This window comes from Rhyacophila brunnea, unplaced genomic scaffold (assembly GCF_057557595.1).
Source record: "Rhyacophila brunnea isolate RB1 unplaced genomic scaffold, BYU_Rbru_1.0 scaffold_18, whole genome shotgun sequence".
Classification (NCBI taxonomy): domain Eukaryota; kingdom Metazoa; phylum Arthropoda; class Insecta; order Trichoptera; family Rhyacophilidae; genus Rhyacophila; species Rhyacophila brunnea.
The window spans coordinates 32,277,907-32,302,667 of record NW_028232837.1 but is presented as its reverse complement, the minus strand read 5'-3'; the positions used below and the strand labels follow the sequence as shown (position 1 = coordinate 32,302,667).

At 32.0% G+C, this 24,761-nt stretch overlaps 1 protein-coding gene across 1 annotated transcript in view; it reads left to right on the top strand.

Annotated features, from left to right (window-relative positions):
- The window catches only part of LOC147073442 (C3 and PZP-like alpha-2-macroglobulin domain-containing protein 8), a 652,526-nt gene that overhangs the window by 274,890 nt on the left and 352,875 nt on the right, over window positions 1–24,761 (top strand). The window contains exon 4 of the mRNA XM_085945649.1: window positions 21,427–21,611. Coding sequence (XP_085801775.1) covers window positions 21,427–21,611 — 185 coding nt within the window. The remainder of the gene's footprint in view (window positions 1–21,426; window positions 21,612–24,761) is intronic.

Here is a 24,761-nt window from a genome sequence, read left to right as displayed (position 1 = left end):
TTCGCGCTGAAAAATCCTAAAACATTTGCGACGAAAATTGTTTACCGTACGCACTTCGCCCTGGAAAAGGTTCACCGGGTTATGGCATATCGAAAAAATTTTCAATTTATTTATAATGTGTGTATTGGGAAATTGAAAATCATAACGTAACAGTTTGGTACATTTTAAACAAGCTTAAAACATCAAATTACTTTTTTCCCTTCTGTTATTATCAATCCATCATGCTTTGTTATTACAAAGGTAACACCAATGTTACGTAAACCATAGAATAAGGTCACATTTAGGTACATTGAATAATAATATAAAATTTTGAAATAAGAATTTTATTAATTTCTTTTATTTTGTTAACTGTAAATTCATGGTGGAACTGCATTGTATTGTTGTTTTTATTTAATAAAACGCAATTTAATGTAGTATTTATTCCACTTTTAATCAAAAGATTAGGAACGGTTTCGTCCGCCTCAGAGGGACATTTTCAACTGTCCTCTGTATCCCTCTGAGGCGGACAAAACTGGTCATAATCTCTTGATTAAAAGTTGAATAAGTACTACATGAAAATTGCGTTTTATTAAATAAAAACAACAATACAAGAATTTTATTAGCTTCGGCATATTATCTTTTTGTAATTATATAATATATATAACGGCATGACTTCAAAAATAGACAAACAGATGTCGCGGCCCATTAACTGAACATCGCAAGCGCTATGTATATATATTAGGATTTAACTCTATGTTTAGCGGGGTGACTTCGAAAAGAGACCCATAGATGGCGCTGCCATTGACTGGACGCCGTAAGCATTATGTAGACGGATGACTATGTTGACTCCGTAATTGATATCTCACACAGATTTCTCACAGTCTTACAGCCAGTCAATTAAGTCTGATTAGCTCTGACCCTTTTGAGCATGCAGGTCCTCTATTTTGAGACTAAGCACCTTACACTGTCGAGATTACACGGTCGAAAAAAAATAACTAATATAAATAACCAAAACTAAAAGACAGGTCGATAGCTTATAGGCAAAAACACTCACCCGGAAAGTGAAAGTTCCTCCAGTCAAGTCTCTCCAACTCGGTCTAACTTTTTTTCTAAAATGAGAGGTATTTCAAAAATTGTGTGTGTATTTATTTTAATAGGTTTGGCTGTTCATTATAATAAAAATGTGTACGTGCTATAACAGGTTAGCAACATAGAAACGTAAACACTCATAAATTTTCTCGTATTCTGAGTTACCAAGACTCTTGGGGCGAGATTAAAGGGTACTCCAAATAAGCTCCACCACCAGGTTCCTTTAATGCACAGATGCTCTTCCTTTGCGTTGCCTTTTATGAATACTAGTCTCTTCAGATTGCAGAATGCGGCATTGACATACTATTATTCATATTGTCGACAGCCATTCCTTATATTTAGAGCCTTTACAGTCATGATATTATTAAATAATATGTCCGTTCTATATATTAATTATCCGAAGAATTTAAATATTTTCTATAAAAACATCTATTGATCAAATTTTATGTGTAGGTATTTATTATTGACCGTAGGGTTAATGATTTTATTGTGACGTTCTTTATAATCAGTATAAATATAATTGAATTTAAAAAGCATATTATGTCGTTTCTCTCTCATTATCTATTATCAAACATACATCATTTTGAAAACACTTCTGAGAAAATACATTATAACCAATAGAAAGTAAGTAAAAACCTGCATCTCTCGGGCTTCGCGCCCATGCACATAGACCACTATGCTAAAGGCGCCATACTTAATTGCGAGAAATTTTAACTAATGGCTCTTAATACTCTCTGAAGCGCTTTCCAAATTGAATTACTATTGGCGATCGGTTTTTGTATTTTCAATCAAAGTAAGCATTACTTTAATTACTAACCGTCGTCACAGATCACTAAAGATTTTTTGTTGTAACTTACTTGAACTTGCTAATAATTTTTTAATTAACTATTTTTTTTTATTTACAAGATTTAAGAATGTAACATTCTAATTATTGAACACACTTACATCATTTTTAAAACACTTCTGAGAAAATATTTTATAACCAATAAAAAAAATCTTTTTTGAAAAAAGTAAGTAAACAAGTAAGAAAAAAGTAAACATCTCTATAAAAAAAAATATTTTTTTTAAAAACGGTACATGTTCAAACACGCGCGTTACCAAGATCTTACTCCCTACTTCATTTATCGTATGTCAATTTATGGCTACGGCCGTATATTGTAGCTTAGCGACTGGGAAATGCCAATAGAAATGGCGTATTTCAATAAAATACTACCTTATTCTTAGGTCAATAATTATTACTCGTAGACTTTTTATCACATTTTAATAGTCAAAGATATAGCTTATAATATCAGTATCTGTAGAATTATCTTAAAATGTGTAAATCTTGCCTATTTTTTGAATATTAAAATGCCTAATTCTTGTCAAATTTGGGATCACAGAGATTATGAATATAATTTTTTATTGTAAATATTTCACTATAATAATGTCGACATAAATTTTATTAATGGTTTTATAAATGCTTTTAAAAATTAATAAATATAAAAAATCTTAACACCACTGCACATGGATGTACTGAAATATGATTATATTCTAAAACATTACAGCGAGAGGTTTAAAAGAATAATATTTTTATTAATTTTATAGTTTATTAATTTTTATGCGCATTTATGAAACCATTAGTATAATTTATTACGCGATAATTTTTGTAAAATATTCACGATAAAAAATTATATTGATAATCTCTGTGATCCCAAATTTGACAAGAATTAGGCATTTTATTATTCAAAAAATCGGCAAGATTAACACATTTTAAGATAATTCTAAAGATACTTATTATAAGCTATGTCTTTGACCATTCAAGTGTGATAAACATCTTATGAATAATGATTGCTTTATAATAATTATTGACCTAAGAATAAGGTAGTGTTTTTTTGAAATACGCCATTTCTTTTGTCATTCCCTAGTGGTTAAACTACAACATACGGCCGTAGCCATAAATTGACAAACTATAATTAAAGAAGGGAGTAAAATTATGTTTACGCGCGTGTTTATTAAGAAAACCAGCGTAAAATTATTTACAAAATGATATTTGTAAAATATCATGTCAAATAATATGTGCTTTTACTTAAGAAAAATGTACAGTTGAAGTCAAAATGTTTTAAAGGTTGTAGTATTACGTCCTTATTTACCATAAACCTTTTTTCATAGCGTTTATACATAAATATCCAATCATTTACGATTTATTATTCACTGGCCCCTGAAAACGTAATATCCCGAAGGTAAAGCGTTAAAGAAAGATTATTTTACCTTCTACAAGGTCGGAAGGCCTCATAAGACGAAGGATGAAGGCTTTGATTTTAAGCTCTGTGTAGTTAAGTATGCTTCAGTGCACCAACGCGTATAGTACGTAGCAAAGCGATGAAATTGTTTGCCTGTCATTGGCTAATCTGAGTTCAAGGTGACGGAACTAAACGTATCTCTAGTTTATGTTGTACTGGCAAACTTTATGATCTGTAAGTCACAAAAGCTATGACAATAAATCAACAACACCACAATTTGATATGGGATTAGGTATGCTGTTACTTACCACACTCACAACCGTATTCCTACAGTCACGAACCACACTCAACGCAGTTAGTGGTTTATCGGCCGAATAAGAAAACTATAAAAAATGCATACGTCACGAAGATGCGTACAGGAATGCGCACCAAACTTAAAATGGCGGCGATCTGAGCAATCTGTCAGTGTCACTTTAATAGACGTCTAAAATGAGTTCATCATAACAAGCGTTTAGTAGGTTTAGTTCGTCTTGATTGAAGTTAACTGCCCGTCGTCGTTAGGCTATAGATGGATTCATGATGGTAAAAATGCTAAAATTGTAAAAATGTATACAGATATCGAAGATCGAGGGAAATGTCAATATTGTCAATGAGCCCGTGAAGTTGTATTGCCATATTAGGGAAATGTTTACAGGGTATACTTTATCGTTTTGTGCATTAAGAAGTATAAAATAAATATGATATTATAACAAATAAATTATTTAAAGTTCATGATAATTATTCATTTGTAATTATTAAATTTATATGGTACCGTTTGCAGATTTTTACACCTATTCACAGTTAATTATCGGGGAGTCAAAATTTAAAAGTTGGTAACATTAGTCACGGTATGACGCGTATTACGTCAGCGACGTGACGTCACTCTACTTAGGTTACTATTTAGACTCTATTTAGGTTTATGCATGCAAATTTGCATTAAATAGCTTGAATGCAGTTTGCTGTTATATGCATACGCCAGTCAGTCTGTTAGCGCGTTTTTCGATGGCGAAAAATCACTCTCATTGCTAGAAATATTTAATGACGTTGCCAAAGCACGCGGCGCGTCTCTCGTATCAAACCCAAAGTAACTGACTAGTAGCGCCATGTATGTACGTATGCATATCTGGGCGGCATCCGGTGGCAACATATGTTTGCACCTTTTTTGATAAATATGTACATACATACGTATTTGTATTCTTTTTAGTTTTTTTTTAAACCATGTGAAAGCAAAAAAACAGTGTAAATAAAAAATAATTGGTACTTTTTTTAAACCGTGTTATTTCGAAACCCTGCAAAAAAATCCGTGTAAAAGGAGGATCGTGTGTATATCATTCTAGGGTTACGTGGATCTGGCAGAAATGAGGTGCATGGATAATATAATATATCCACCCATAAGTTACATATTCAGTGATTCCGTATTCCCCCGGCATGATATCGCAATATCCAAATGAACCCTGACCTACCACTTCCTGGGGTGGTAAAATCTTGTGGTTACCATGTGAAATACATGGTTTTAGATGCAACAGGTGGTGATTATTTTACCACGTTTTTATTAGCTCGAATTCTTGTTTGTCCGGTACAGATTTTTTTTTGTGTATCCAGTATAAATTTTTTCTTGTTTGTCCAAGATTTTTATTGGACGATTGAAGATTTTTAACTAACTTCCCGACTAGCTAGACATTTGAAACTTTTAAAATATATCAGAACATGACGACAATGCATTCTTTTAATACGTTTAGCCATTTTTAAGCAAAATTGAATTCATTTTCAGTTAATCCTTTTTTTATGGAAAGTAATTATTGTTGGTTGCAAAGGGGTCCTAGCAACTAAATTATTAATATTCACGTTCGTTACTATGGAAATCAATATGAAGTGTCAAAATGACATTTCTGTATTCTATAATTGTTCAGTATTTCTATCAAGTACAATATTTTTTTTTATTAATACATAGAATTGTCAAGTTTATATGATTCAACAGAAAATTTAAAAACGTCGTATGCAAAAAGTTATTTTTATCTTGTAATCATTTAATACTTAGTATCTCTATGGATATGGTGGCGTTTAATTAACTCCGATCCTAAAATAAGTATTTTATTATATTAATACTATCGACTGAAGGTACTTGATGGAATTTGAATTTAAATTCTAATGGATTCAAGCTCTGTACTATGCGTGTTTTGCGACCCAGGTTTCGCCTTTTGGCATCTTCAGGCGCCGTGTACACTCACCAAAGGTAAACACACACTGACAACGAACTCTCTTTACTCTAGCTTATATTATAATAAATCAATACAATAAAGTAGGTAAAAACTCCATTACCTACCTATCAAGTCAAAGGTTACAAAAAATACAATAAACAAAAATTATGAATAGTTGAAGTGTCAGTAAAAAACCTAATTATTAAAAACACTATCTTATTAATAACAATACACTCGATAGCATATTATAATAAATCGTCAAAACATAATCATAGATCATTATTCTTTATGAACAATAAAAATACTACATTCAAGAGGTGTAAATCGTCGATTTCTTAGAGTATTAAGGGAGGACATGCTCGTCGTAGGTCAAAATTGAGTTTATATTGTATTTTCAAACCATGATCCTGGACACTCCTTAAACGTTGTAGATAATCTACTTATATAATTTTGAAGCCTTATTATCCTTTATATTTATTTTAAACATTTGATGACTGCCTAAAGTATTTTTGTTACATAAAATAGTATTCTTTTAAACGTCTCGCTCTAATGTTTTAGAATATAGTCATATTTCGGTACATGAATGTGCAGTGGTTTTAAGATTTTTTACATTTATTAATTTTTAAACGCATTTATAAAACCATTTGACCATTTAAGTGTGATAAACATCCTACGAATAATGATTGCTTTATAATAATTATTGACCTAAAGGTTCAAATAGACTATATGACGATCGGGCACATTTATGCTAAGAGCGTTTTATTGTCTATGATCAAATCTATGCCATTCCGACATTTATACATACATATTGTATGACAGCTATGACATCGTATTTACACTCTGTGACACCCTGTGACACAGGACGCCAACATAAGAAACGGGGTTTTCGACATATATATGACCGATCGTCATAGAGTGTATTTGAAGCATAAGAATAAGGTAGTGTTTTTTTGAAATACGTAATTTTTTTGGCATTCAGTAATTAATGTACCGAGTAGTCGTATCTGATGTATTTCTCCAGAACATAGATAATAAAACAGTATAGGAGCTATTAGCTATTGCGCAACAACCGGAAATTAAACATATAAAATATGCAACAGTTAATACCGTACAATAAACAGAGTAAATACAATACAATGGTTGAAAAAACAATTAACCCGAGTATTTATCAAAGGGCTTGAATTACCACTCTAGAGAAAATGATAAGATCTTTTTTGTTCTACAGTTAATAAAAAAAGTTTCTTTTAAATGGTAGCCATCGAAAAAAAAATAATATTCTATGCGATGACGTATTGACCTGCTTTAAACATGTGGCTTATTTTAATGTTAGGTTACACATAATATATGTACCTATGGCATACTATTATTTGTGATAGTTCATCTAAATATTCAAAATAATAATAGCCCATTATATAAAAAAAATACTTTTTATAAATTGTAAGTTAAGTATGTAGAGTAATATAGTAAAAGGTAGACCTACAGGCCGCTGGATCGATGGAATGATAAAGTTCTGCGGAAGTACGTGGCAAAGCAATGCACAGGACCGAAAGAAGTGGAAGCAGCTTGAAGAGGCCTTCATCCATCAGTGGGTAGATTGAGGCTGATGATGATGATGATAATAATAAAATTAGAATATACTTATAGTTATTTTATTTCGCCATTTAAGAGTATGCGTATTGTACGAAGATATCAAAAATAAATAATAATAATTGTATATTACAGATTTAAAAATAATAAAATAATTATAAATAATATTATTTGTAGAAAAGATATTTCTGACACTATTATACTCAGTTTTTTCCCATCATAAAATATAATAGTAGGTACCCTACCATTATACAGAATTTAAAAAATATTAAGCAGATCCTTAAAACATTTTTTTTTTCATATTATATTCAATTAAATTATTATAGTAAAATATGAATGTTAAACCTTCTAATAGAGTTTACAATTGACTATAATTTGTCATCTGTATTTTCCATGCTGTGGTATATTATATTATATAATAATATAATAAGGCATAAAGCCCATTGACGCAGCGAGTGCGGCGCTCGCGCAAAATTTCTACAAGTGGCGCGTAAATCAACGAAAATACAACGTAATCAAATACGCCAGCGCCCACTGGATTTCACGACGCATTATACGCGCACGCCGATATCGGCACGCGAATCACCGCTTCTCGGCGATACGAATGAAAGAAAATACAATGGAGTCAATTCATTGAACACGGCTACCAAAATTACGCTGCTCGAGGCGTTGTCGATGGACGGGCGAAAAGCAATTATTTAATAACAGAAAATCATTGTATAATTTTATTGCGTGTTCAGTTTATCGCTGGTTGAATAATGTCGTCGTAAATTTTAATTACAAGCCCCGAAATAATATAATATTTTTATTGCTTTGTTATGAGAGGCGCTGTAATAATATTTATTTTGTGCTGCTTGGGCCGCATATTACATAGGTGAAGGGTAATGCGCGGGAAGAGACGTGTGATTATGGTTATGAATAAACACTGCATTCGCCGACTTCGCCCGCTCGACGCGTTCTGTGAGCGCTATCGCTTACAGTCATAATTAATATCACGTGTGGTTTTCATGAAAATGTCGGAATAAAAGATTAGGGGATAACTTACTGGTTTTGTATTAAATTAATACCCTTAATTAATAGACGATTAAGTTGTCGTAGTTAACTTATACCATCTGTTGTATAGAATAATATATAATATGTGAATTATTATTTATGCTTTATGGCAGAGTTTATGAGCATAATTAATATATATTTATGAAGAGGTATATTATAATACTATTATATCTTATTAATTGTATTATATATTCCAAGAAATATAATAATATTATCTTCCCGAAACTCAGCCCAGTAGATCTTTATTTAATCTTCGTCTATCCAGAAACTTGAAATTCGATACCTCAATAATTATTGAAAAGGTAACTTAGGTTATTAAGGTAATATATAGTTTAAGTAGATACAAAATCTGCAGTTGAGTAGGTACTAGTCATTTTAGGCAAAATTGGACTGGTAGCCCTTTTAAGTGGACTACAAAAACACGCCCCGCCCCGCACCACACTTGGTCTTAATCGAGCGTATCACAAGGGACTACGTTTGATTTGAAGCATCTGTCAGTTATCTACGCCTGGTAATATATCAGGAGCGGTTGCCCAATACTGAGGTCGCTACGCTATCAAGTGAGTTTTGATTGAGTTTACTGATTTTACTCTAATGCAAAGTGCCGTGGGAGAGAAAAGGCACGGAGAATTAACAAAAAGAAAAAGGTATTAAAATATATAAGACAAAAAAACGAAGCTAATCATACGGACAGTAAAAAATATATGAAGAGATCTTCACAACCACAGTAAGATGCCGTAATTTTTCTAAAAGCAATATAATTGGTTTTTGTGGTTACCAGGTCGAACTGTACGATGAGCCCAACAGCTGCTTGACCAACTCCTCCATCTTGGAGCACATTCTCGGACATTCCCAGAGGATGTGGTTTGCATCCTGTTTTTCTCCGCCATATGAGTATGTCGGTCAGGTAGCATGTCTAAGCTCAAAAAGCTTGCCAGCGAACCTACCGTGGCCTATCAAAAATTGACTTCAAAACAATGGTTATCTCCAATCGCCATTTTATATTGTAGACTATAGTAAGAGTATGGTTTGGATTCTGAAAAGGGGGAGAGGGTTATACAGGTATTCTAGACACTAACCTTTCATGTTGACAAAGCGGACTAGCTCCATGTTACCGCACTCCCCACTAGTACTATCATTCTTGCGGTAAAACTGTCTTGGGATGAAGTTGAGTTTATGATATATGGTAGATGCGACGTTCGCGGTAACAAAGGTCGCGCGATAACTTCTTGTTGTCACCCTGTGTTTTGGTCATCGACAATCAAAACATATGTCGATAATTATGTCTCGACGGGTAACAGGTAAATAGGTATTTATACCACTAATATTGAACAATGCCTGTTATATTAATAGTGTGCCTGGCGCACAAGTGATAATGGTGGGCATGGCCCCCACATCCTATAGCGGGCCCCCAGGCCAGGATCGATGGTGGGTCCCCCTACCTACTTCCAAGGTAACGGGTAGTGTGATTTTCTACAGTAGTGTTTCCTAAGTGGTTTTCACGGAACCCCAGGGTTAAGGGTATTCCATATATTTTTAGCGATTTTTAAATAAACCCAGTTGGTTTATTGAGTTATCGGCACTCAGCATATTATGAAGCACTGATTGTGGCCTCCATTTGCGGTACCGAAGTAACATGGAATCCTTCGCCATATTTGATAGAAAGCCATTTTGTAAGTCAAGAAACACACAAAAAATAATTATAAAATAAAATTCTACGCATGAATTATCATTTAATTATATCAGTCATCATATTATCACATCACACAGTCACATATTTTGAAATGGAAAATAACGCCGCAGCCGACTTTTTTTACAAAGTATTAGAGCAAATTTGTGTATTTAAATGGTTGACTTGCCACGCCGGGCCCCTTCTAAGCCTGGGCCCCCAAGCTAGAGCCCTGTCAGCTCCCCCTTTGTAGGGGCCATGATGGTGGGAGATAGGTAAGAAGTTTGTATTAGATTAAGGTTCTATAATTAGCCCCAAATAGGACCTTAAGGATACTGGTTTTAAGGTATAAATATCAAAACATGATAGTAATTACATTTTAGTATATTTAATCACAAATCAAGTGAAACGGATTCATCGTTAAGCTTAACTAAAATATTTGGTTCAAGTGTTTCAACAGGATAATCAATAGCGTTAGTGAATGATCAAACTTGAGGCAAATTGCATCTCGAGAAAGGAGTATTTATCCTACAGAATCGTTTAATGTATTGCAAGTTTGTATGCGGTTTGAAGCCATTGATAGAATTTAAATGGTTTTCAACTATCGTATTTACATTTCCTGAGGAAGGATTGATAATTATTTAATGTTAATGCAAGCGATGCATTTCGGTAATGTTTGAAAACCACTATATAGTTCCTTAGAATTTCATTACATAGTTAGGTAGGTATGTAGTGCTATGTACTCTTAATTAGAGTTAGTTTTTGTTTTAATCCAGACGCCAGTCATGGAATATAGTCATGGTTTTAAGCCTAATAAATAAACTTTAGCATTGTAACTACCTATATGCTATCAGAATGAAAAAAAACAACTCAGATTGACAATTAAGAAATATAAGAAGAACACTTTGATCGACCGTTTAATTGGTACGAACACTCACTTTATTTCGTACAAATGTATATTTACTATTGATAATTGATTAAAATGTAATAATGGGTTCTTTCAAAATTTCTCAATTAATTTGAAAATGTTTCGTTAAAAGTTATTAATTACTTGGTAATTAATATAACCTTACAGTTAATTTATTAGTTGATATCTGGGAAAACAAAATCAGTAGAAAATGGCTTGCCCTATCGCGGAGGTATAACATGGTATAGATATAATATAGATATAGGGAATATGGAATAAACTTACACATATTTGGTTGAAGAATATGATATTTTCAATAGTTACGTCTGTCTCATAATATGCATTAAAGTTTGTCACGCAAATATAACGCCTATTCAATATTTTTGAACAGTCGGTTCGCTTTGTATCTCTTGGTGTTATGCTTTAAAATAACAACGCTGACCCTGCTTCAAAACTGGTACAACGTACGACGTAGGGTAAGCCAGTTCCCATTAATGTTGTGTTCATTAAATGAGTTAGCATTTACTTGGTAGAATTCCATTTTACAAGAAATGAAAATATAAATAATATTAAATTCTACAGGTTTTTTAAAAAGGTTTGTTCGATAACATGCTAATGACCTCTAATGGCCTTGGGCCAGGCGCGGTGTGCGCACTCAACGAGTTTTACAAAAGCAGTTGTTCTATCCATTTATCAACTTACTATCATTATAATAAATTGAAGGCTCCTTAGGTTTATTCACTTTTAAACTTAGAACACAATTGTTTTATAATAATATTTGTTTTAAAAATATTTTATACTGAATTTTAGATACATTATCCATTAATATAGAATAGAACATACCATCAATTTTCTGTCAAAACCCTTTCAAGTCTTCATATAAAATGAAACATCAAATGATTTGTGATATGATGTAAACACACTCATGTTATTCAGAGGGTAGAGGGCGATAATGGATTATCGTATATCGTTAGACCAATTCTATTTACAGTCATTTTGTTGAACAGCATATAGGTATTACTATATTATAAATTGAAAATGTCGTTTACAATGAAAATCGATTAAAATGATCTCATATACAAATGTTCCTGTTGTACTTACTTAATTTCCGTTATTAATTATTAATTTTATTCAGAGTTAAAGAAATCCTTTTGAAATGTACAAAATAAACAAATTAGCAATTATGGATTGGTAAATGTGTACCTAACTAATTAATTAATATAATAGAATAATATTAATACTATCGACCGAATGTACTTGATGGAATTTGAATTTAAAATCTAATGGATTTAAGTTTTTAAGTATTCCATCTGTCATTTTTTGTGACTCGGGTTTCGCCTTTAGGCATCTTCAGGCACTGTGTACACTCACCAAAAGGCAAATACATATTGACAAAAAATACTATTAACTCTAACTTATATAACAAATCAATACAATAAAGTAGGTAAAATTCTGATCACCTACCTATTGAATCAAGGATCGCAATAAACAAATTATAAATAGTTGAAGTGTTTGTAAAAAATCCCACACTTTATCAATATATATACACTCGATAAGCGTATAATAAATTGTCAAAACTTAATAATAGATCATTAGTAATTATAAACAATAAAAATACTACAATCAAGTGGTGTAAAATCGTCCATTCTGGTAACAATGGCAACGCGTTGGGAATTAATGGAGTAGACTAATGAGATATATCTATGATAATATCATTGATTAACTGATATTATCAGTCTTTAAAAGTTATAAGTTAAACAATTAATATTCAATAATATTCTTGTATGAATGGTAGTTCATCCGACCGAGCGGAGCTGTTTGCCAGGGTCCGTCCACACACGGGCAGAATTGGCCACGCCAACTTGATATAAAGCAAGGCCAACTTTGGGGCATTTGAAAAAATTGCTGCGTCATATGTAGGACGGAATAATTCCGATCCCTCCTTAGATTCATCAATTTTATCTCCTGACTCCTCTATTTTGGCAGAGTTTCAGTATACGGGTACAAATGACACTGTCATTAATATAAATGATGGCAGAGCAAGTCAAGATTCTTTTTATTTTCTAAAATTCTTCCTTTAAGTACTAAGGTACATGGTTGCTGCATCAGTACCGTGCAGCATTGATTCGGGACAAGGAAGTGTGGCACTAAATGTTTTCATTCTGACACGTTTATAGCATCATGGAAGGCGGCCGTTCACAAAACGCGGCTGCATATATATAGCGGGTGTAGATGGGGTAACTCAAATCATGGCTCGTGTAACGTATTGATTGCTTTTATAAGGATGATTGATAAGAACCACTCCACTTGAGTCCGTCACTCGACACAGTCACTCTCACTTCTCACTCGACACTTGTCATACGACATTCATCTCTCAAGCACAGACTCCCGAGCTCGTGCCAATCATAATTACTACTGGATCGCGGCTTGGTCTGAGCACCTAGCTCACCGCGGTACTCTGTACTCTGCATCAAGTTAATAAACATCTACATCACTGCTGTCTTTATCACCTCAACCGATCCCTAAATATATTATATTGAACGAGAGTTATTTCTAATAACATATCTTGTCAGTATGGGGTATAATTTATTAACTGTGGAATAAGTACTAATGAAATTATATCTCAAATTTTGAATTGTTTGTTTTATCTTCTTAAAAATGTATAAGTAAGTACTTTGTTTCATCAAAAAAAATATTATAATTTAAAGTGAGTTTTTAAAAATAAGAGAGCTATTAAATTTAACGTAGGTAGATGCATGCGAAATGTTTATGTACATAATGGCACCAGATTTACTGTACAGTATTATGAACATATTTAATTAAACTGCGAATATTAAATCCCCAGTGTACTTTCATAACTACTTCAAATTATTACTTAAACAAAAAAATATTTTTACATTTTCGCTCTTGTACAATGTAAAAAAAATAATAAAAAAACTGAATAATTCCAAGCTTTTCGGTAATAAACTGTACACTTTATAATGTATGTCTGCTTACAACAGTATTAAAGAATTAAATTTCCCAAGTTTAATTAATCCCCAGCTGCCTGCTCGTGAACATTATTAATATGAGACCCTGCAGTATTGCCCATATATAAACGTACGTAAATTATACGTTATTTCATAATATTTAACCTTTATCAAAGCCCCAGCTAAGATTAAGGCACATAAGCTAACTCTCTTAAGTTAAGTTGCCTTCTCTAATTTAGTGTAGTAGCAGAGCTTAAAGCTTAGAGATAAGACACTGTCTAAATAATAAGTATTATCGTAACAGACGAGATGAAATTTTATTAGTTTCTTTAGGTGCTTAGAAGTTTGTTTTCTTGCCAAATTATAATATTCTTCACGCAGTAAATAGCAGCTAAGTTATCGTACTTGTGAAATTTTAATCTTCTGACAAATTTTGTAATGCCCGAATAAGACTGGAAAGACCATAAACCCAGACGTGTTTATGTTTTTGACAATGTAAAAAGCAATTTATTGGCTTTGATAAAATTGAGAGACTTATGAAAAGCTAAGCAGAGATATTAAATAAATAACAAACCTTGCTACCATAACAAAGACAACTTTTAGTTCAATTAGCAATTTCAATTAAATATATTTTTCTCTCTTAAAATTAAATTACATGTCAATTGAATAATTTTCTTCTTCGGCCATATCCGCCGCTTACTTGAAGCATATGGACACTTCAAGAATCCTTGTCGCTCGCCAGTCTTCTTGCATCGTTCCATGTCAAACGAGCATCCCGTAGCTCCGCCGTATATACTCTATAGATAGTATTTAGCGGGCTTCCAGGACGCCGAAATCCGGTTGGCTTGAAGAACAGGCAAGCCAGGTTGAAATTACATTCTGGCATGCACAGCACGTGGCCGAGCTAGGTCCAACGTCGCCTCTTCACTTTCAGCGTGATGAGAGGCTGCTTGGTACGCTCCCTTATCTCGTCGTTGCTCCTAAAGTCATAAAAATCAATTAAATCAATTGAATAATACAGCTAATAAATTTAATTTTCAAAAATAAAACTTACTTATTTTGTTTTTATTATAAAATTCAAAGGTATACTCAGTAATTTGGAAATATTATGTTGTTTTGACATTTTCTCTTTTAGACTATTTATATAAAATTGTGTAATAACAAAATTTATATAAATATGTACACTGAATAATTGGCGTTAATTTATCAAATATAAATTAGGTTTCTAAACGCATTCTTAAATACCAAGTTATTCATCATTTCATTATTGATTTTTTAAGACTGCGAGAATGGGTGGGGTAAGAAAATCTAGCAGATACCGTACCCTAATAAATAACGTCCCCTCAAATTGTGCACCCCGTACTTTTCTAGATTCATATCCCATACCCTGACATTTCATAAATTTGAGTCTCTGGTCTGTAGCCATACTCACAGATGATCATCTACGAGTGACTGCAATAATATACTGCACCTACAAGTGGTTATAGAATGAACATTGTCTAATCGTTATAATAAAGTTATTAAAATTGTCAGTGTCCGTTTGTGTCAACCACGCTATCATATTTTTAAGATATGCCACGACAGAATTATAAAGCAACTATTGGATGCCCCAGATAGTGCCGCCAATTCTTGAATGCCACGGATCTTTCTCTGACACTTGCCTTGCATGTCGTAGAATGCCGAAAGAAGAGTCAAGAAGACTGTTCAACAACCCAATCATTCAGGTCACAATCCTCAGTCATGAGGTCCTAATGAAAAAAGTAATGATCTATTCACCTAAATAATTTGACTTTATTATTTATTCCTGGGGGGCAGTCCGTACCCGAAACCCTGTCTCTCCTTGTGTGCATGCTTAGTTTATATTATTAGATCGTAAAACTACGCGTTCAATACTTTTTCAAGCGTATAGGCAATGTAGTAGTTTTTAAGTAGGTACCTAATCAAAACGTCTCTTATAATTCTATATGTTCGTTTTGTTTTCAAATAATACCTCGAACTTCATTTATATATAAATATGGAGGGGAAGAATGTCATAGGCAAGCTCTGTCTACAGGATTATTCAGGATATTTCTTGGCGATAGGCTACTTTTCCATGTATCAGCTAACACAAAGATATCCAGGGCTGGTCATATTGACAAAGATGAGGTTTTGAGACAAACTAATAAGATAAGAAAACGATTAGTTACTATCAACCGCAGACCAGCTGTATATTTAACCCATATTTAACGCAATTCAATGTGTGATTTACTCCATAGCCCCCACAAGAGGGGGGGGGGGCTGATAGGCCTCTGGCGTGGGGGCTCTGGCTCGAGAGGGGCCCGGCGTGATAGGTCGACCAGATAAGTGAGATTAAAATAAAAAAATTATTACACATTAAAAATTTGCTCTAATAGTAAAAAACTCACCTGCCACTTACTTCAAAGATAATATTAAAATTTTAAAATATTTGGTTATGCAATAAAACTTTTGATTATTGTGTTTCAATACTCGACAACCCCATAATTTAAGTTGGTAGATGTTTTCAAAAATACAAAAATCGCTGAATAATTTTACATCGAACACCATTTGGAAAATGCTTGTACCTATAGTATAAAATTGCCTTTGACCTTAGCGATAGGTAGGGGGGCTCACCAAAGATTCTAGTCTGATGACCCGTTTTAAGATGTGGGAGCCATGATTTATTCCAAATCATAAGGCAGAGGAACGTAGAAGACAAAAATACAGTAGAAGCGAAGGTAGAAGAATATTTTCCTGGCTCAATTCCCAAGGCGTTGAGGATCTCATACGACTGACAAAGCTACGGAATATCTACTAAAAATAGAATACGGCACCAAACGAAGAAGGCGTATTAGATAGTGTCAGTATAATCTTCATATGAATGATATTGAATTTAAATGTTTTTGCTTGAATTTTTATCCACCTTCAAATACTAAAACAATCAATAAACATAGCAATAGAAATTATATTTGAGAAACATTATATTTTATAGATTGTAAATAACAATTACGTCGAATTTACAATTGTGTATTTAACTTTTCGGTTTTAATTAAAATTTTTTTGCTTAAATTTTTATCCAACTTCAAATACTAAAACAAATAATAAACATAATAATAGAAATTATATTAAAGAAACATTATTTATAGACTGTAAATAACAATTACTTAAAATTTAAAATTGTATATTTAACTTTGCGATAACTAACGGTTCATCTCTATTTATTTAATCCTCAGGAATTCGATTATTCAATATTATTAAAATAAATCATTTTTCCTACATAAAAATAACAATACTTTAAAAAAGCAGTGTCGTGCTAAATGATAAACACACAAAAAGCAAAATAATAACATTATTATGTATGTATTCTATTTGCTTTTTTAACCGACAGAATTTCAATCGGCAGAAACTTTCACCAATATATCAATTCGAAATTTTAGAAATGACGAAAAAAAAAATACAGAGAAACAAAATAAGTTTTCCGAAAACCTGACGCGAAATTGAAAATGTTTCGACGCTTTAGACTGCCAAAGTCGGGCGCATGTGGCTCAAAGTTGAGTCACAATGCAAAAGTTTCACCCGGTAATGTACACCGCGAACTACGAGGCGACTGGGGAAAACTTATACGCGAAACTGCAATAAAGTGACTCGTCTAAATAAACATCGAGAGAAGTGTCACTAAAAGGTACTAAAAAAATAAGAAGTTGGTATTTTCGAAAAATTCCTGCTAGTAATATAATAGTATACTATCACTACCTACTAACAAGAATGTAGTAAAATATTTTCTTGGCATCTAGTAAAATAGCCAAGTAATATTGACTTTTTCGAGAATTGACTGCTATCGTTACTACAACTATCTGAACTTTAACAATATTACTAACCAAATATACCTAGAGCAAAATAATTATTTCGTTATTATTGTTAACGAGCTTTTATTTTTGGGAATATTTGTTATTGCAAGCTATTGAATATGATTCTACATTTCCTTCTCTACAAAATGATAAGACTAGATATGTCAAAAGTTAATGGGAACTGTATTAATTTTGTGTTTGAGAATATTATATAAATTTAAAACCATAAATGCATTAAATAAATAATATAATATCGAGGGTATTGTGACAAAAACCATAAACTCATTAAAACAAGTTCTGAGATAATCGTAAAATTTTTTTTTTCAAAGCGTTCTCCCATGTAGATTTTTTTATGATTTAAAAACATTTTTTCTACATTAAAACTATACTTCTACACTACGTTACAAAGACTAACCTTTATGGCAAACACAATATACGACATGTTGCAAGTCCTGTATTTTGTATACGCAGAACGCATTAGGTCATTATTATGCTTTCTATCAGAATAAAAAAATAACAATATAATTTAATAATGTTTCTATTTTCTCACCATTATATCCTATGCCTTTGTGCGTTTTACCAGGACGTAGAGCGTAAAATTGTATACATTTTGGCATTTAAAACAGAAAAACAGCAAAAACTGAGTTAATACGTTCTGTCAGTATACCCTTGATATATTATTTACAACATTTTTTCATACAATTGAACATTATTTAATTGTTCCCATTTTTATTTTACATAATAATACTTATAATTAAAGATTTATGTTAATCAAGTAAAGTTTAAATTTCATTTCCCAACAATGACCAAATCAGAGTTATCTAGTTGTAGTATTGAGGTTATGATTTATATTGACGTGTTACTTATTTTGATCATTATTTTCATTATGTTTTAATAATAATTAATTAAATTTAATTACAGATTAAAATTTATATACATTTATAAATCGATTAATATTCTAATTTTGTATTATAATATGCCAAAATTTTTAGCTATTAAGTAGAATTTTCATTGAATAATATTATTATAATAATGTATACTGAATTTTATTGTTTTATGTTAACAATTTGAGGTTTCGTTATTTAATTCCTAATACTATTCATTATGAAAATATCAATATTAATTTTATTCAGTTTAGTCATCACCATCATCAGCCGCGGTTGATCTACTGCTAAATGTAGGCCTCCCCTACTTTCATTATTCTCGGTCTCTAGCTCTTTGCTGCCACGAACATCCACCAAACTTTATGAGTTCGTCTATTCAGCGGATTTTAGGGCGCCACTCTGGGCGATTTGTGCCCTTTGGATACAACTGTATAACGGCATTTAGCATATTGCCATTTCATCTGCTTAGCGACCTCATCGTGTAGGTACTCTTATCTGCTTCTTTATTAATTGGTTTATTTTACAATCTTTACGCGTTGTGCACAATATGCAGCTCTCCATGCGACGTTGCGCAACTCATAATTTTTGGATTTGTCTTACATTAAGTGTCCATGTTTTACATGCATACGTGGGCGTTGGTAGCACACATTGTTTGAACACTTTACGTTTAATATTAGTTTTTTATAATGTCTTCTGATAAGCTAGGATTTTATTTATTTTAAACACTGGATTTCTTATAAGTTTATGTAATTATTTAAATTATCTTTTACTTAATTTTTAAATTTGTTAGTATATTATGTTATTATGTTTTATTGTATACTTTTTACTAGTTGATAATTTTCCTCTGAAGGGTACGAAACTGGTTCAAAATAATATTAAAAAGTGGAATTAGTAGAAATATAATGCATTTCAATATTGAATCAAAAAAAACATATGCATACATATTATTATTAACCATAAACGGATAAATAAATTTGTTGGTACAGCTATATAAATTTATAAAAATGTTTATAGCAAAGTATATTAATTTATGTTCCCCGTGGATGGAAAAAATGTAAATATTTACTTATTCACATTACGAAATTTAATTTTGATTAAAGAGCACAATTTTTTACAACGTGGATTGTCTGAGCTACATTTTAATTTGATAGGTATATTTGAAGGAAGTGTAAACATGGGGCATTGGCATAATTTAAATGTTTGCGTATATGTATTTGTATATATTTGTATATATATATATAGTGTTAATTTTTTAATTTACTTGCAGAAATATGTATTTAATGTTTTAATCGTGTTGTTAACTGGAAGATAAAATTTATTTATAATCAATTACTATTATCAATAAAACTGATATTTATATTCGTTGCATAGCATGTTCTGGGTTGAATAAAGACCTAGCAATAGCGTTAACAATACGAAAGAATTTGACATATGGAAACACCTGCGTTTTCATATTTCCTTTCGTAAAATTTATCGCTGAAATAGGTGGCTAGAATATAAAATGAAATATAAGGCATTTGTTACTACTACTACTGATAAAATATGTGCCATGACCTCTGATTTGTAACGTTCTGCTAACACTGGTTTACATTTTTTTTATGTTAACCCCTACCTAGTACGTGTATGTAATATTTTGGTCATAACTCAAATGTATTTTTTCACATAGAATGTTTTTGCGTCGTTATGAAACTGTAGTAATAGAAAAAATGGAAGATTTATGAACAGAATTTAAATTATATTTTAACGTTGTAAACATAAGTTAACTAAACATAATAGTTCATTCTTAGTCTTCATCATTGGCACTATAATCTACAATCAAGTAGTAGTCGAGTGGTAATCGAGTGTAGACAATGTCTTTTTTTTTGGTTATACGTAATGATATAAAACGTATAATAAATAAAACTAAACTAAATTTTAGACTTAAGGTATTAATATATCTATAATGGTAACGTATATTATTTATTGTGGTCACGGTGTTGTTGAAAGTGAAGAGGCGACGTTGGACCTGGCTCGGCCACGTGCTGCGGATGCCAGAAGAGAACTTCAACCTGGCTTGCCTTTTCTTCGAGCCGACCGGATTCCGACGTCCTGGAAGGCCGGCGTGTATACGGTGGAGCTACGGGATGCTGATTTGACCTGGAATGAAGCAAAAAAACTGGCGAGCGACAGGGATTCTTGGAGGCGCCGCGTGGTGTCCATATCCTCCAGTTAAGGGGCGGATATGGCAAAAGAAGAAGAAATATTTATATGAGCATACATAATTACCTAATCTAACGTAAATACTAACCAGTTTCAGTCGACAATTCAGAAGATGGAGTCATAACACGAAATTGCTGCTAACATAAATAACTTGGATATTGTAGAATTGACAAAAAACGTTCGTTATACTTAATGAAGTTCTACCATGTAAACGCCAGTTCAAAATAGGAAATTAGTGCCGTATTTTTGAAAGATAAGAAACATTTAGTTTATAATATACATAAATAATACTTTAAATATTTGTTATATACTTACTAAATTTATACAGAAATTTTCAAGGCAGACTGAATATGATATTATAATATTAAAATGTAACACATTTCGAAGCATTAATTAAGGTTACTATAAAATATTGCAGGGATATAGTGAGACTATTGTAATAAATACAAAAATTGACATAAAATCAGAGTGGAGAGTATATCGATCATGTTTGCAATAATATTACGATGCTGCAAATTTTATAAATACATAAAAATTTACCTTTATGACGATTAGGTTGGAGCTTAATAACTTGAACACCTCATTGTTTTCCGTATATATTTCCCAGAGGATGTAGTATTTCTCTATCACATGGACATATTGAATAGATGACAATAACAAAATCATATAGCTTGATATTATAGCCACTATTTTCAGTTCATAATTATTAATATCACTTGTAAAATAAAAAGTCAAACATATCATACTTCAAACAATATTTTTAAAACCCCTTCTCTTTTTTTGTTACAGAGGTTTTTCGGTAGTCGCACCAGAGGCCGCAGTTCCTGGAAAGACGACAGCTGTCCTCGTAACTCTTCATCAAGAACTTTATGAAGCTAAGAGGCTAGTGAATGTCACTCTTCGGCTGGAAGCGCAGAGAGATAGTGATGGCAACGAATCCACTATTATTGCAGTCACATCGAAAACCATCTACGGTAAGAAAATTTTATTGTGACAGAAAAACTTTCATTATATTTTTTTATTAATTTGGGTAAGAAAATATTTTTTTTTTTTTTTTTTTTTTTTCGACCATGTCCGATCCTAATAGGATCATATGGGCCTCCACAGAGTAGAGGTTTTGTATTAACAGATTTTTTTTTACGAGAAATGGATGTCAGCCACTTGCTCAACCTATTAGGTCCATACCCTGACTCACACACATATTGAAAAACAATATGTGTACTTGCCAGACCCAGGATTCGAACCTGGGACCCACGGCATGATAGTCCAACGCTTATGCCGCGCGGCCACCGTGGGTGTATAAAATATAAAATATTATTACAGGTTACTATCAAATAATATGGTCGTATAATATTCAATAAGTGATAATAAAAATATAGTTTTTAGAGGTTTTATAAACATCATCAGACGGGTCGATCTATTATTGAATAATAAAAACCTTCTCTAACTTTTCCCGCTGTAAATATTATTATTACAACGTTTTTATTAGCTCGTATTCTTGTTTGTCCAGTACAAATTTTGTAATTAATTTTTAACTAACTTCCCGACTAGCTAGACATTTGAAACTTTTAGAATATATCAGAACACGATGCCAATGCATTCTTTTAATACTTTTAGCCATCTTTAAGCAGAATTGAATTCATTTTCAGTTAATTCTATTTTGTGTGGAAAGTTATTTAAGAAAAATTCGTAAAAAGTAAATGACTATTATCGATTGCTAAGGGGGTGGTCCTAGCAACTAAATTATTAATATATACGTGCGATACTATGGAAATCAAAATAAAATGTCAAAATGACATTTCAGTATTCTATATTTATTTGTTTTTTTATTTACTTCATATAATCAAGTACAAGTTTGAGCATATTGAGCATAATAATTTACTTATTTATTTAATAACAGAAAACTTTAAAACGTTGTATATAAAAAGTTCTTTTTAACTTGTAATTTTTGAAATAAAAAATCATGTTATATGAATAGGTATTAGGCGATGTGATATATTGTATCAAATTGTCGCACTATAAAAGATTATACACATCGATCGTTATCATCATTAGACCTATAGTCTTTAATATGTCTTTGACCACTTCTGGAATTTCTCTCTATGATTACCTATTAATTCTGAGCTATCAAAAGTCAGCCAAACGTCGTCAAGTAAAGTATATGATTATTAAATTCCTAGGTATGACGATTTTAGACCTCTTGAGTGTAGTATTTATTGATCTATTATTAGGGTTTGACAATGTATATGCCTACTGATTGTATTATTAGTAAAAGGGGTTTTTTACAAGGACTTCAACTATTCATAATTTGTTGCATACTAGATAGGTGATAAAGTTTTTACCAATTTTATTGTAATAATTTATTTTATAAGTTAGAATTATTTGTATTCACTGTCAGTGTCTATTTATTTACCTTTTGGTGAGTGCACACAGTGCCTGAAGATGTCGAAAGGCAAAACCCGGATTGCAAACACGACTCAAATGGAATAGTACAAAACCTAAATCTATTAGAATTTTAATTCAAATTTCATCAAGTACCTTTGGTCGATAGTATTAATATATAATTATTAATATAATATGCATTCGTGCCATAAAATTATTTGTGTATAATTCATAATATATGAGAATAGAGAGAATAGAGTACTTTTTTATAATTTCACAATATTTCAGTGTTTCTTATAATATAGCATTAACTCGAAGAAGGGATAATCGTTGGACAAATTCAGTCATCCAGTGGTATCCAAAAGGTAAAAAACGTGCGCAAGGTAGACCTTGAGGCCGCTGGATCGATCAAATGATAAAGTTCTGTGGAAGTACGTGGGGACGCAATACAAAGGACCGAGAGAAGTGGAAGCAGCTTAAAGAGGCTTTCATCCAGCAGTCGATAGATTCAGGGTGATGATTATGATGATTATGATAATATTAATGTTGAATAAAATATTTTCCAAATAGGAATCATTAACAATAATTATTTTGACTATGTATGCTTATCTACTTTATAATATTAATCAATGGCTAAAATGCGTTTGTAGCGATCAACAATACCAAACGTTGTCAGCGTAATTACAACAACACAATAATCAGTGATCTACGTACACAGTCACCACATTCTAAAAGTGTGACAAATGAGGGTCGATAACCCCAGATCTTATTGAATATTCATTTCAATGAATAGCAAAGGATTTATTAATAGAAAGATACACTCTATCATAACTTCCCGGACGTAGTGTAGTGTCAGGTACTTTTAACTTCGGATCTGTATTTTGTATCATTGTATTTCTCCATTCAGTAAAATAAACTCTCTCCTCGATTCACTCGAGTAATCTCCAACAGTATTCCATCTCCAACATCACCCTAAACGTTCAATATAACTATCGATTTATTTTTAAAGATAAATATGAAGAACTTAAGTATTGCATTTTTTTGATAAGTTTATTTAAATTAGGTAAATATTAGCTTATATTTATGTACCTATCTTTGGACCCACATTGGAAAATGGGAACTATAGAATAAAAATGAACCACGAGTTGGAAGAGCTGATTAAACAGCAAACAATCATAAGATACTCAAGAGTCCCAAAGTCCCAAGTCCCAAAGACTACGATGGGCGGGAGATGTGGAGAGAATGCCTGAAGTTAGAGCGCCAAGGATCATGACGAAGTGGCTACCCCAACGGAAGAGACCCAGAGGCCGTCCAAGAAGGACATGGGCTGACGCCGTAGAAGTGGACTGACTTCATATAGGAAGACCCGGTAACTGGAGAAGTGTGGCGAGAGACCGAAGTGAGTAGAGAGCGGTTGTGGAGGAGGCCAAATAACACCCCGGGATGTAACGCCGTGGAAGAAGATGATTTCAATAGATTAATTATTGTATTGAATTATAGAATTATAAATTTATAAATAATTTTAAATAATACAAAACAAAACTGTGACTGCATATTTTATTAGTCACTATTCACCAAAAAATGTTTCTAAGACTTTTCAGCATTTTCAAAAATGAATGCAACATTCTTAAATGTTGTGTAGATAAATAAATAAAAAAGACAATCAAAATTGAATATTAATAAAACTTTTTCTCAACGAAGGCATTAAAGTTTATTACTCCTAAAGTAAAAACAAAAAGCTT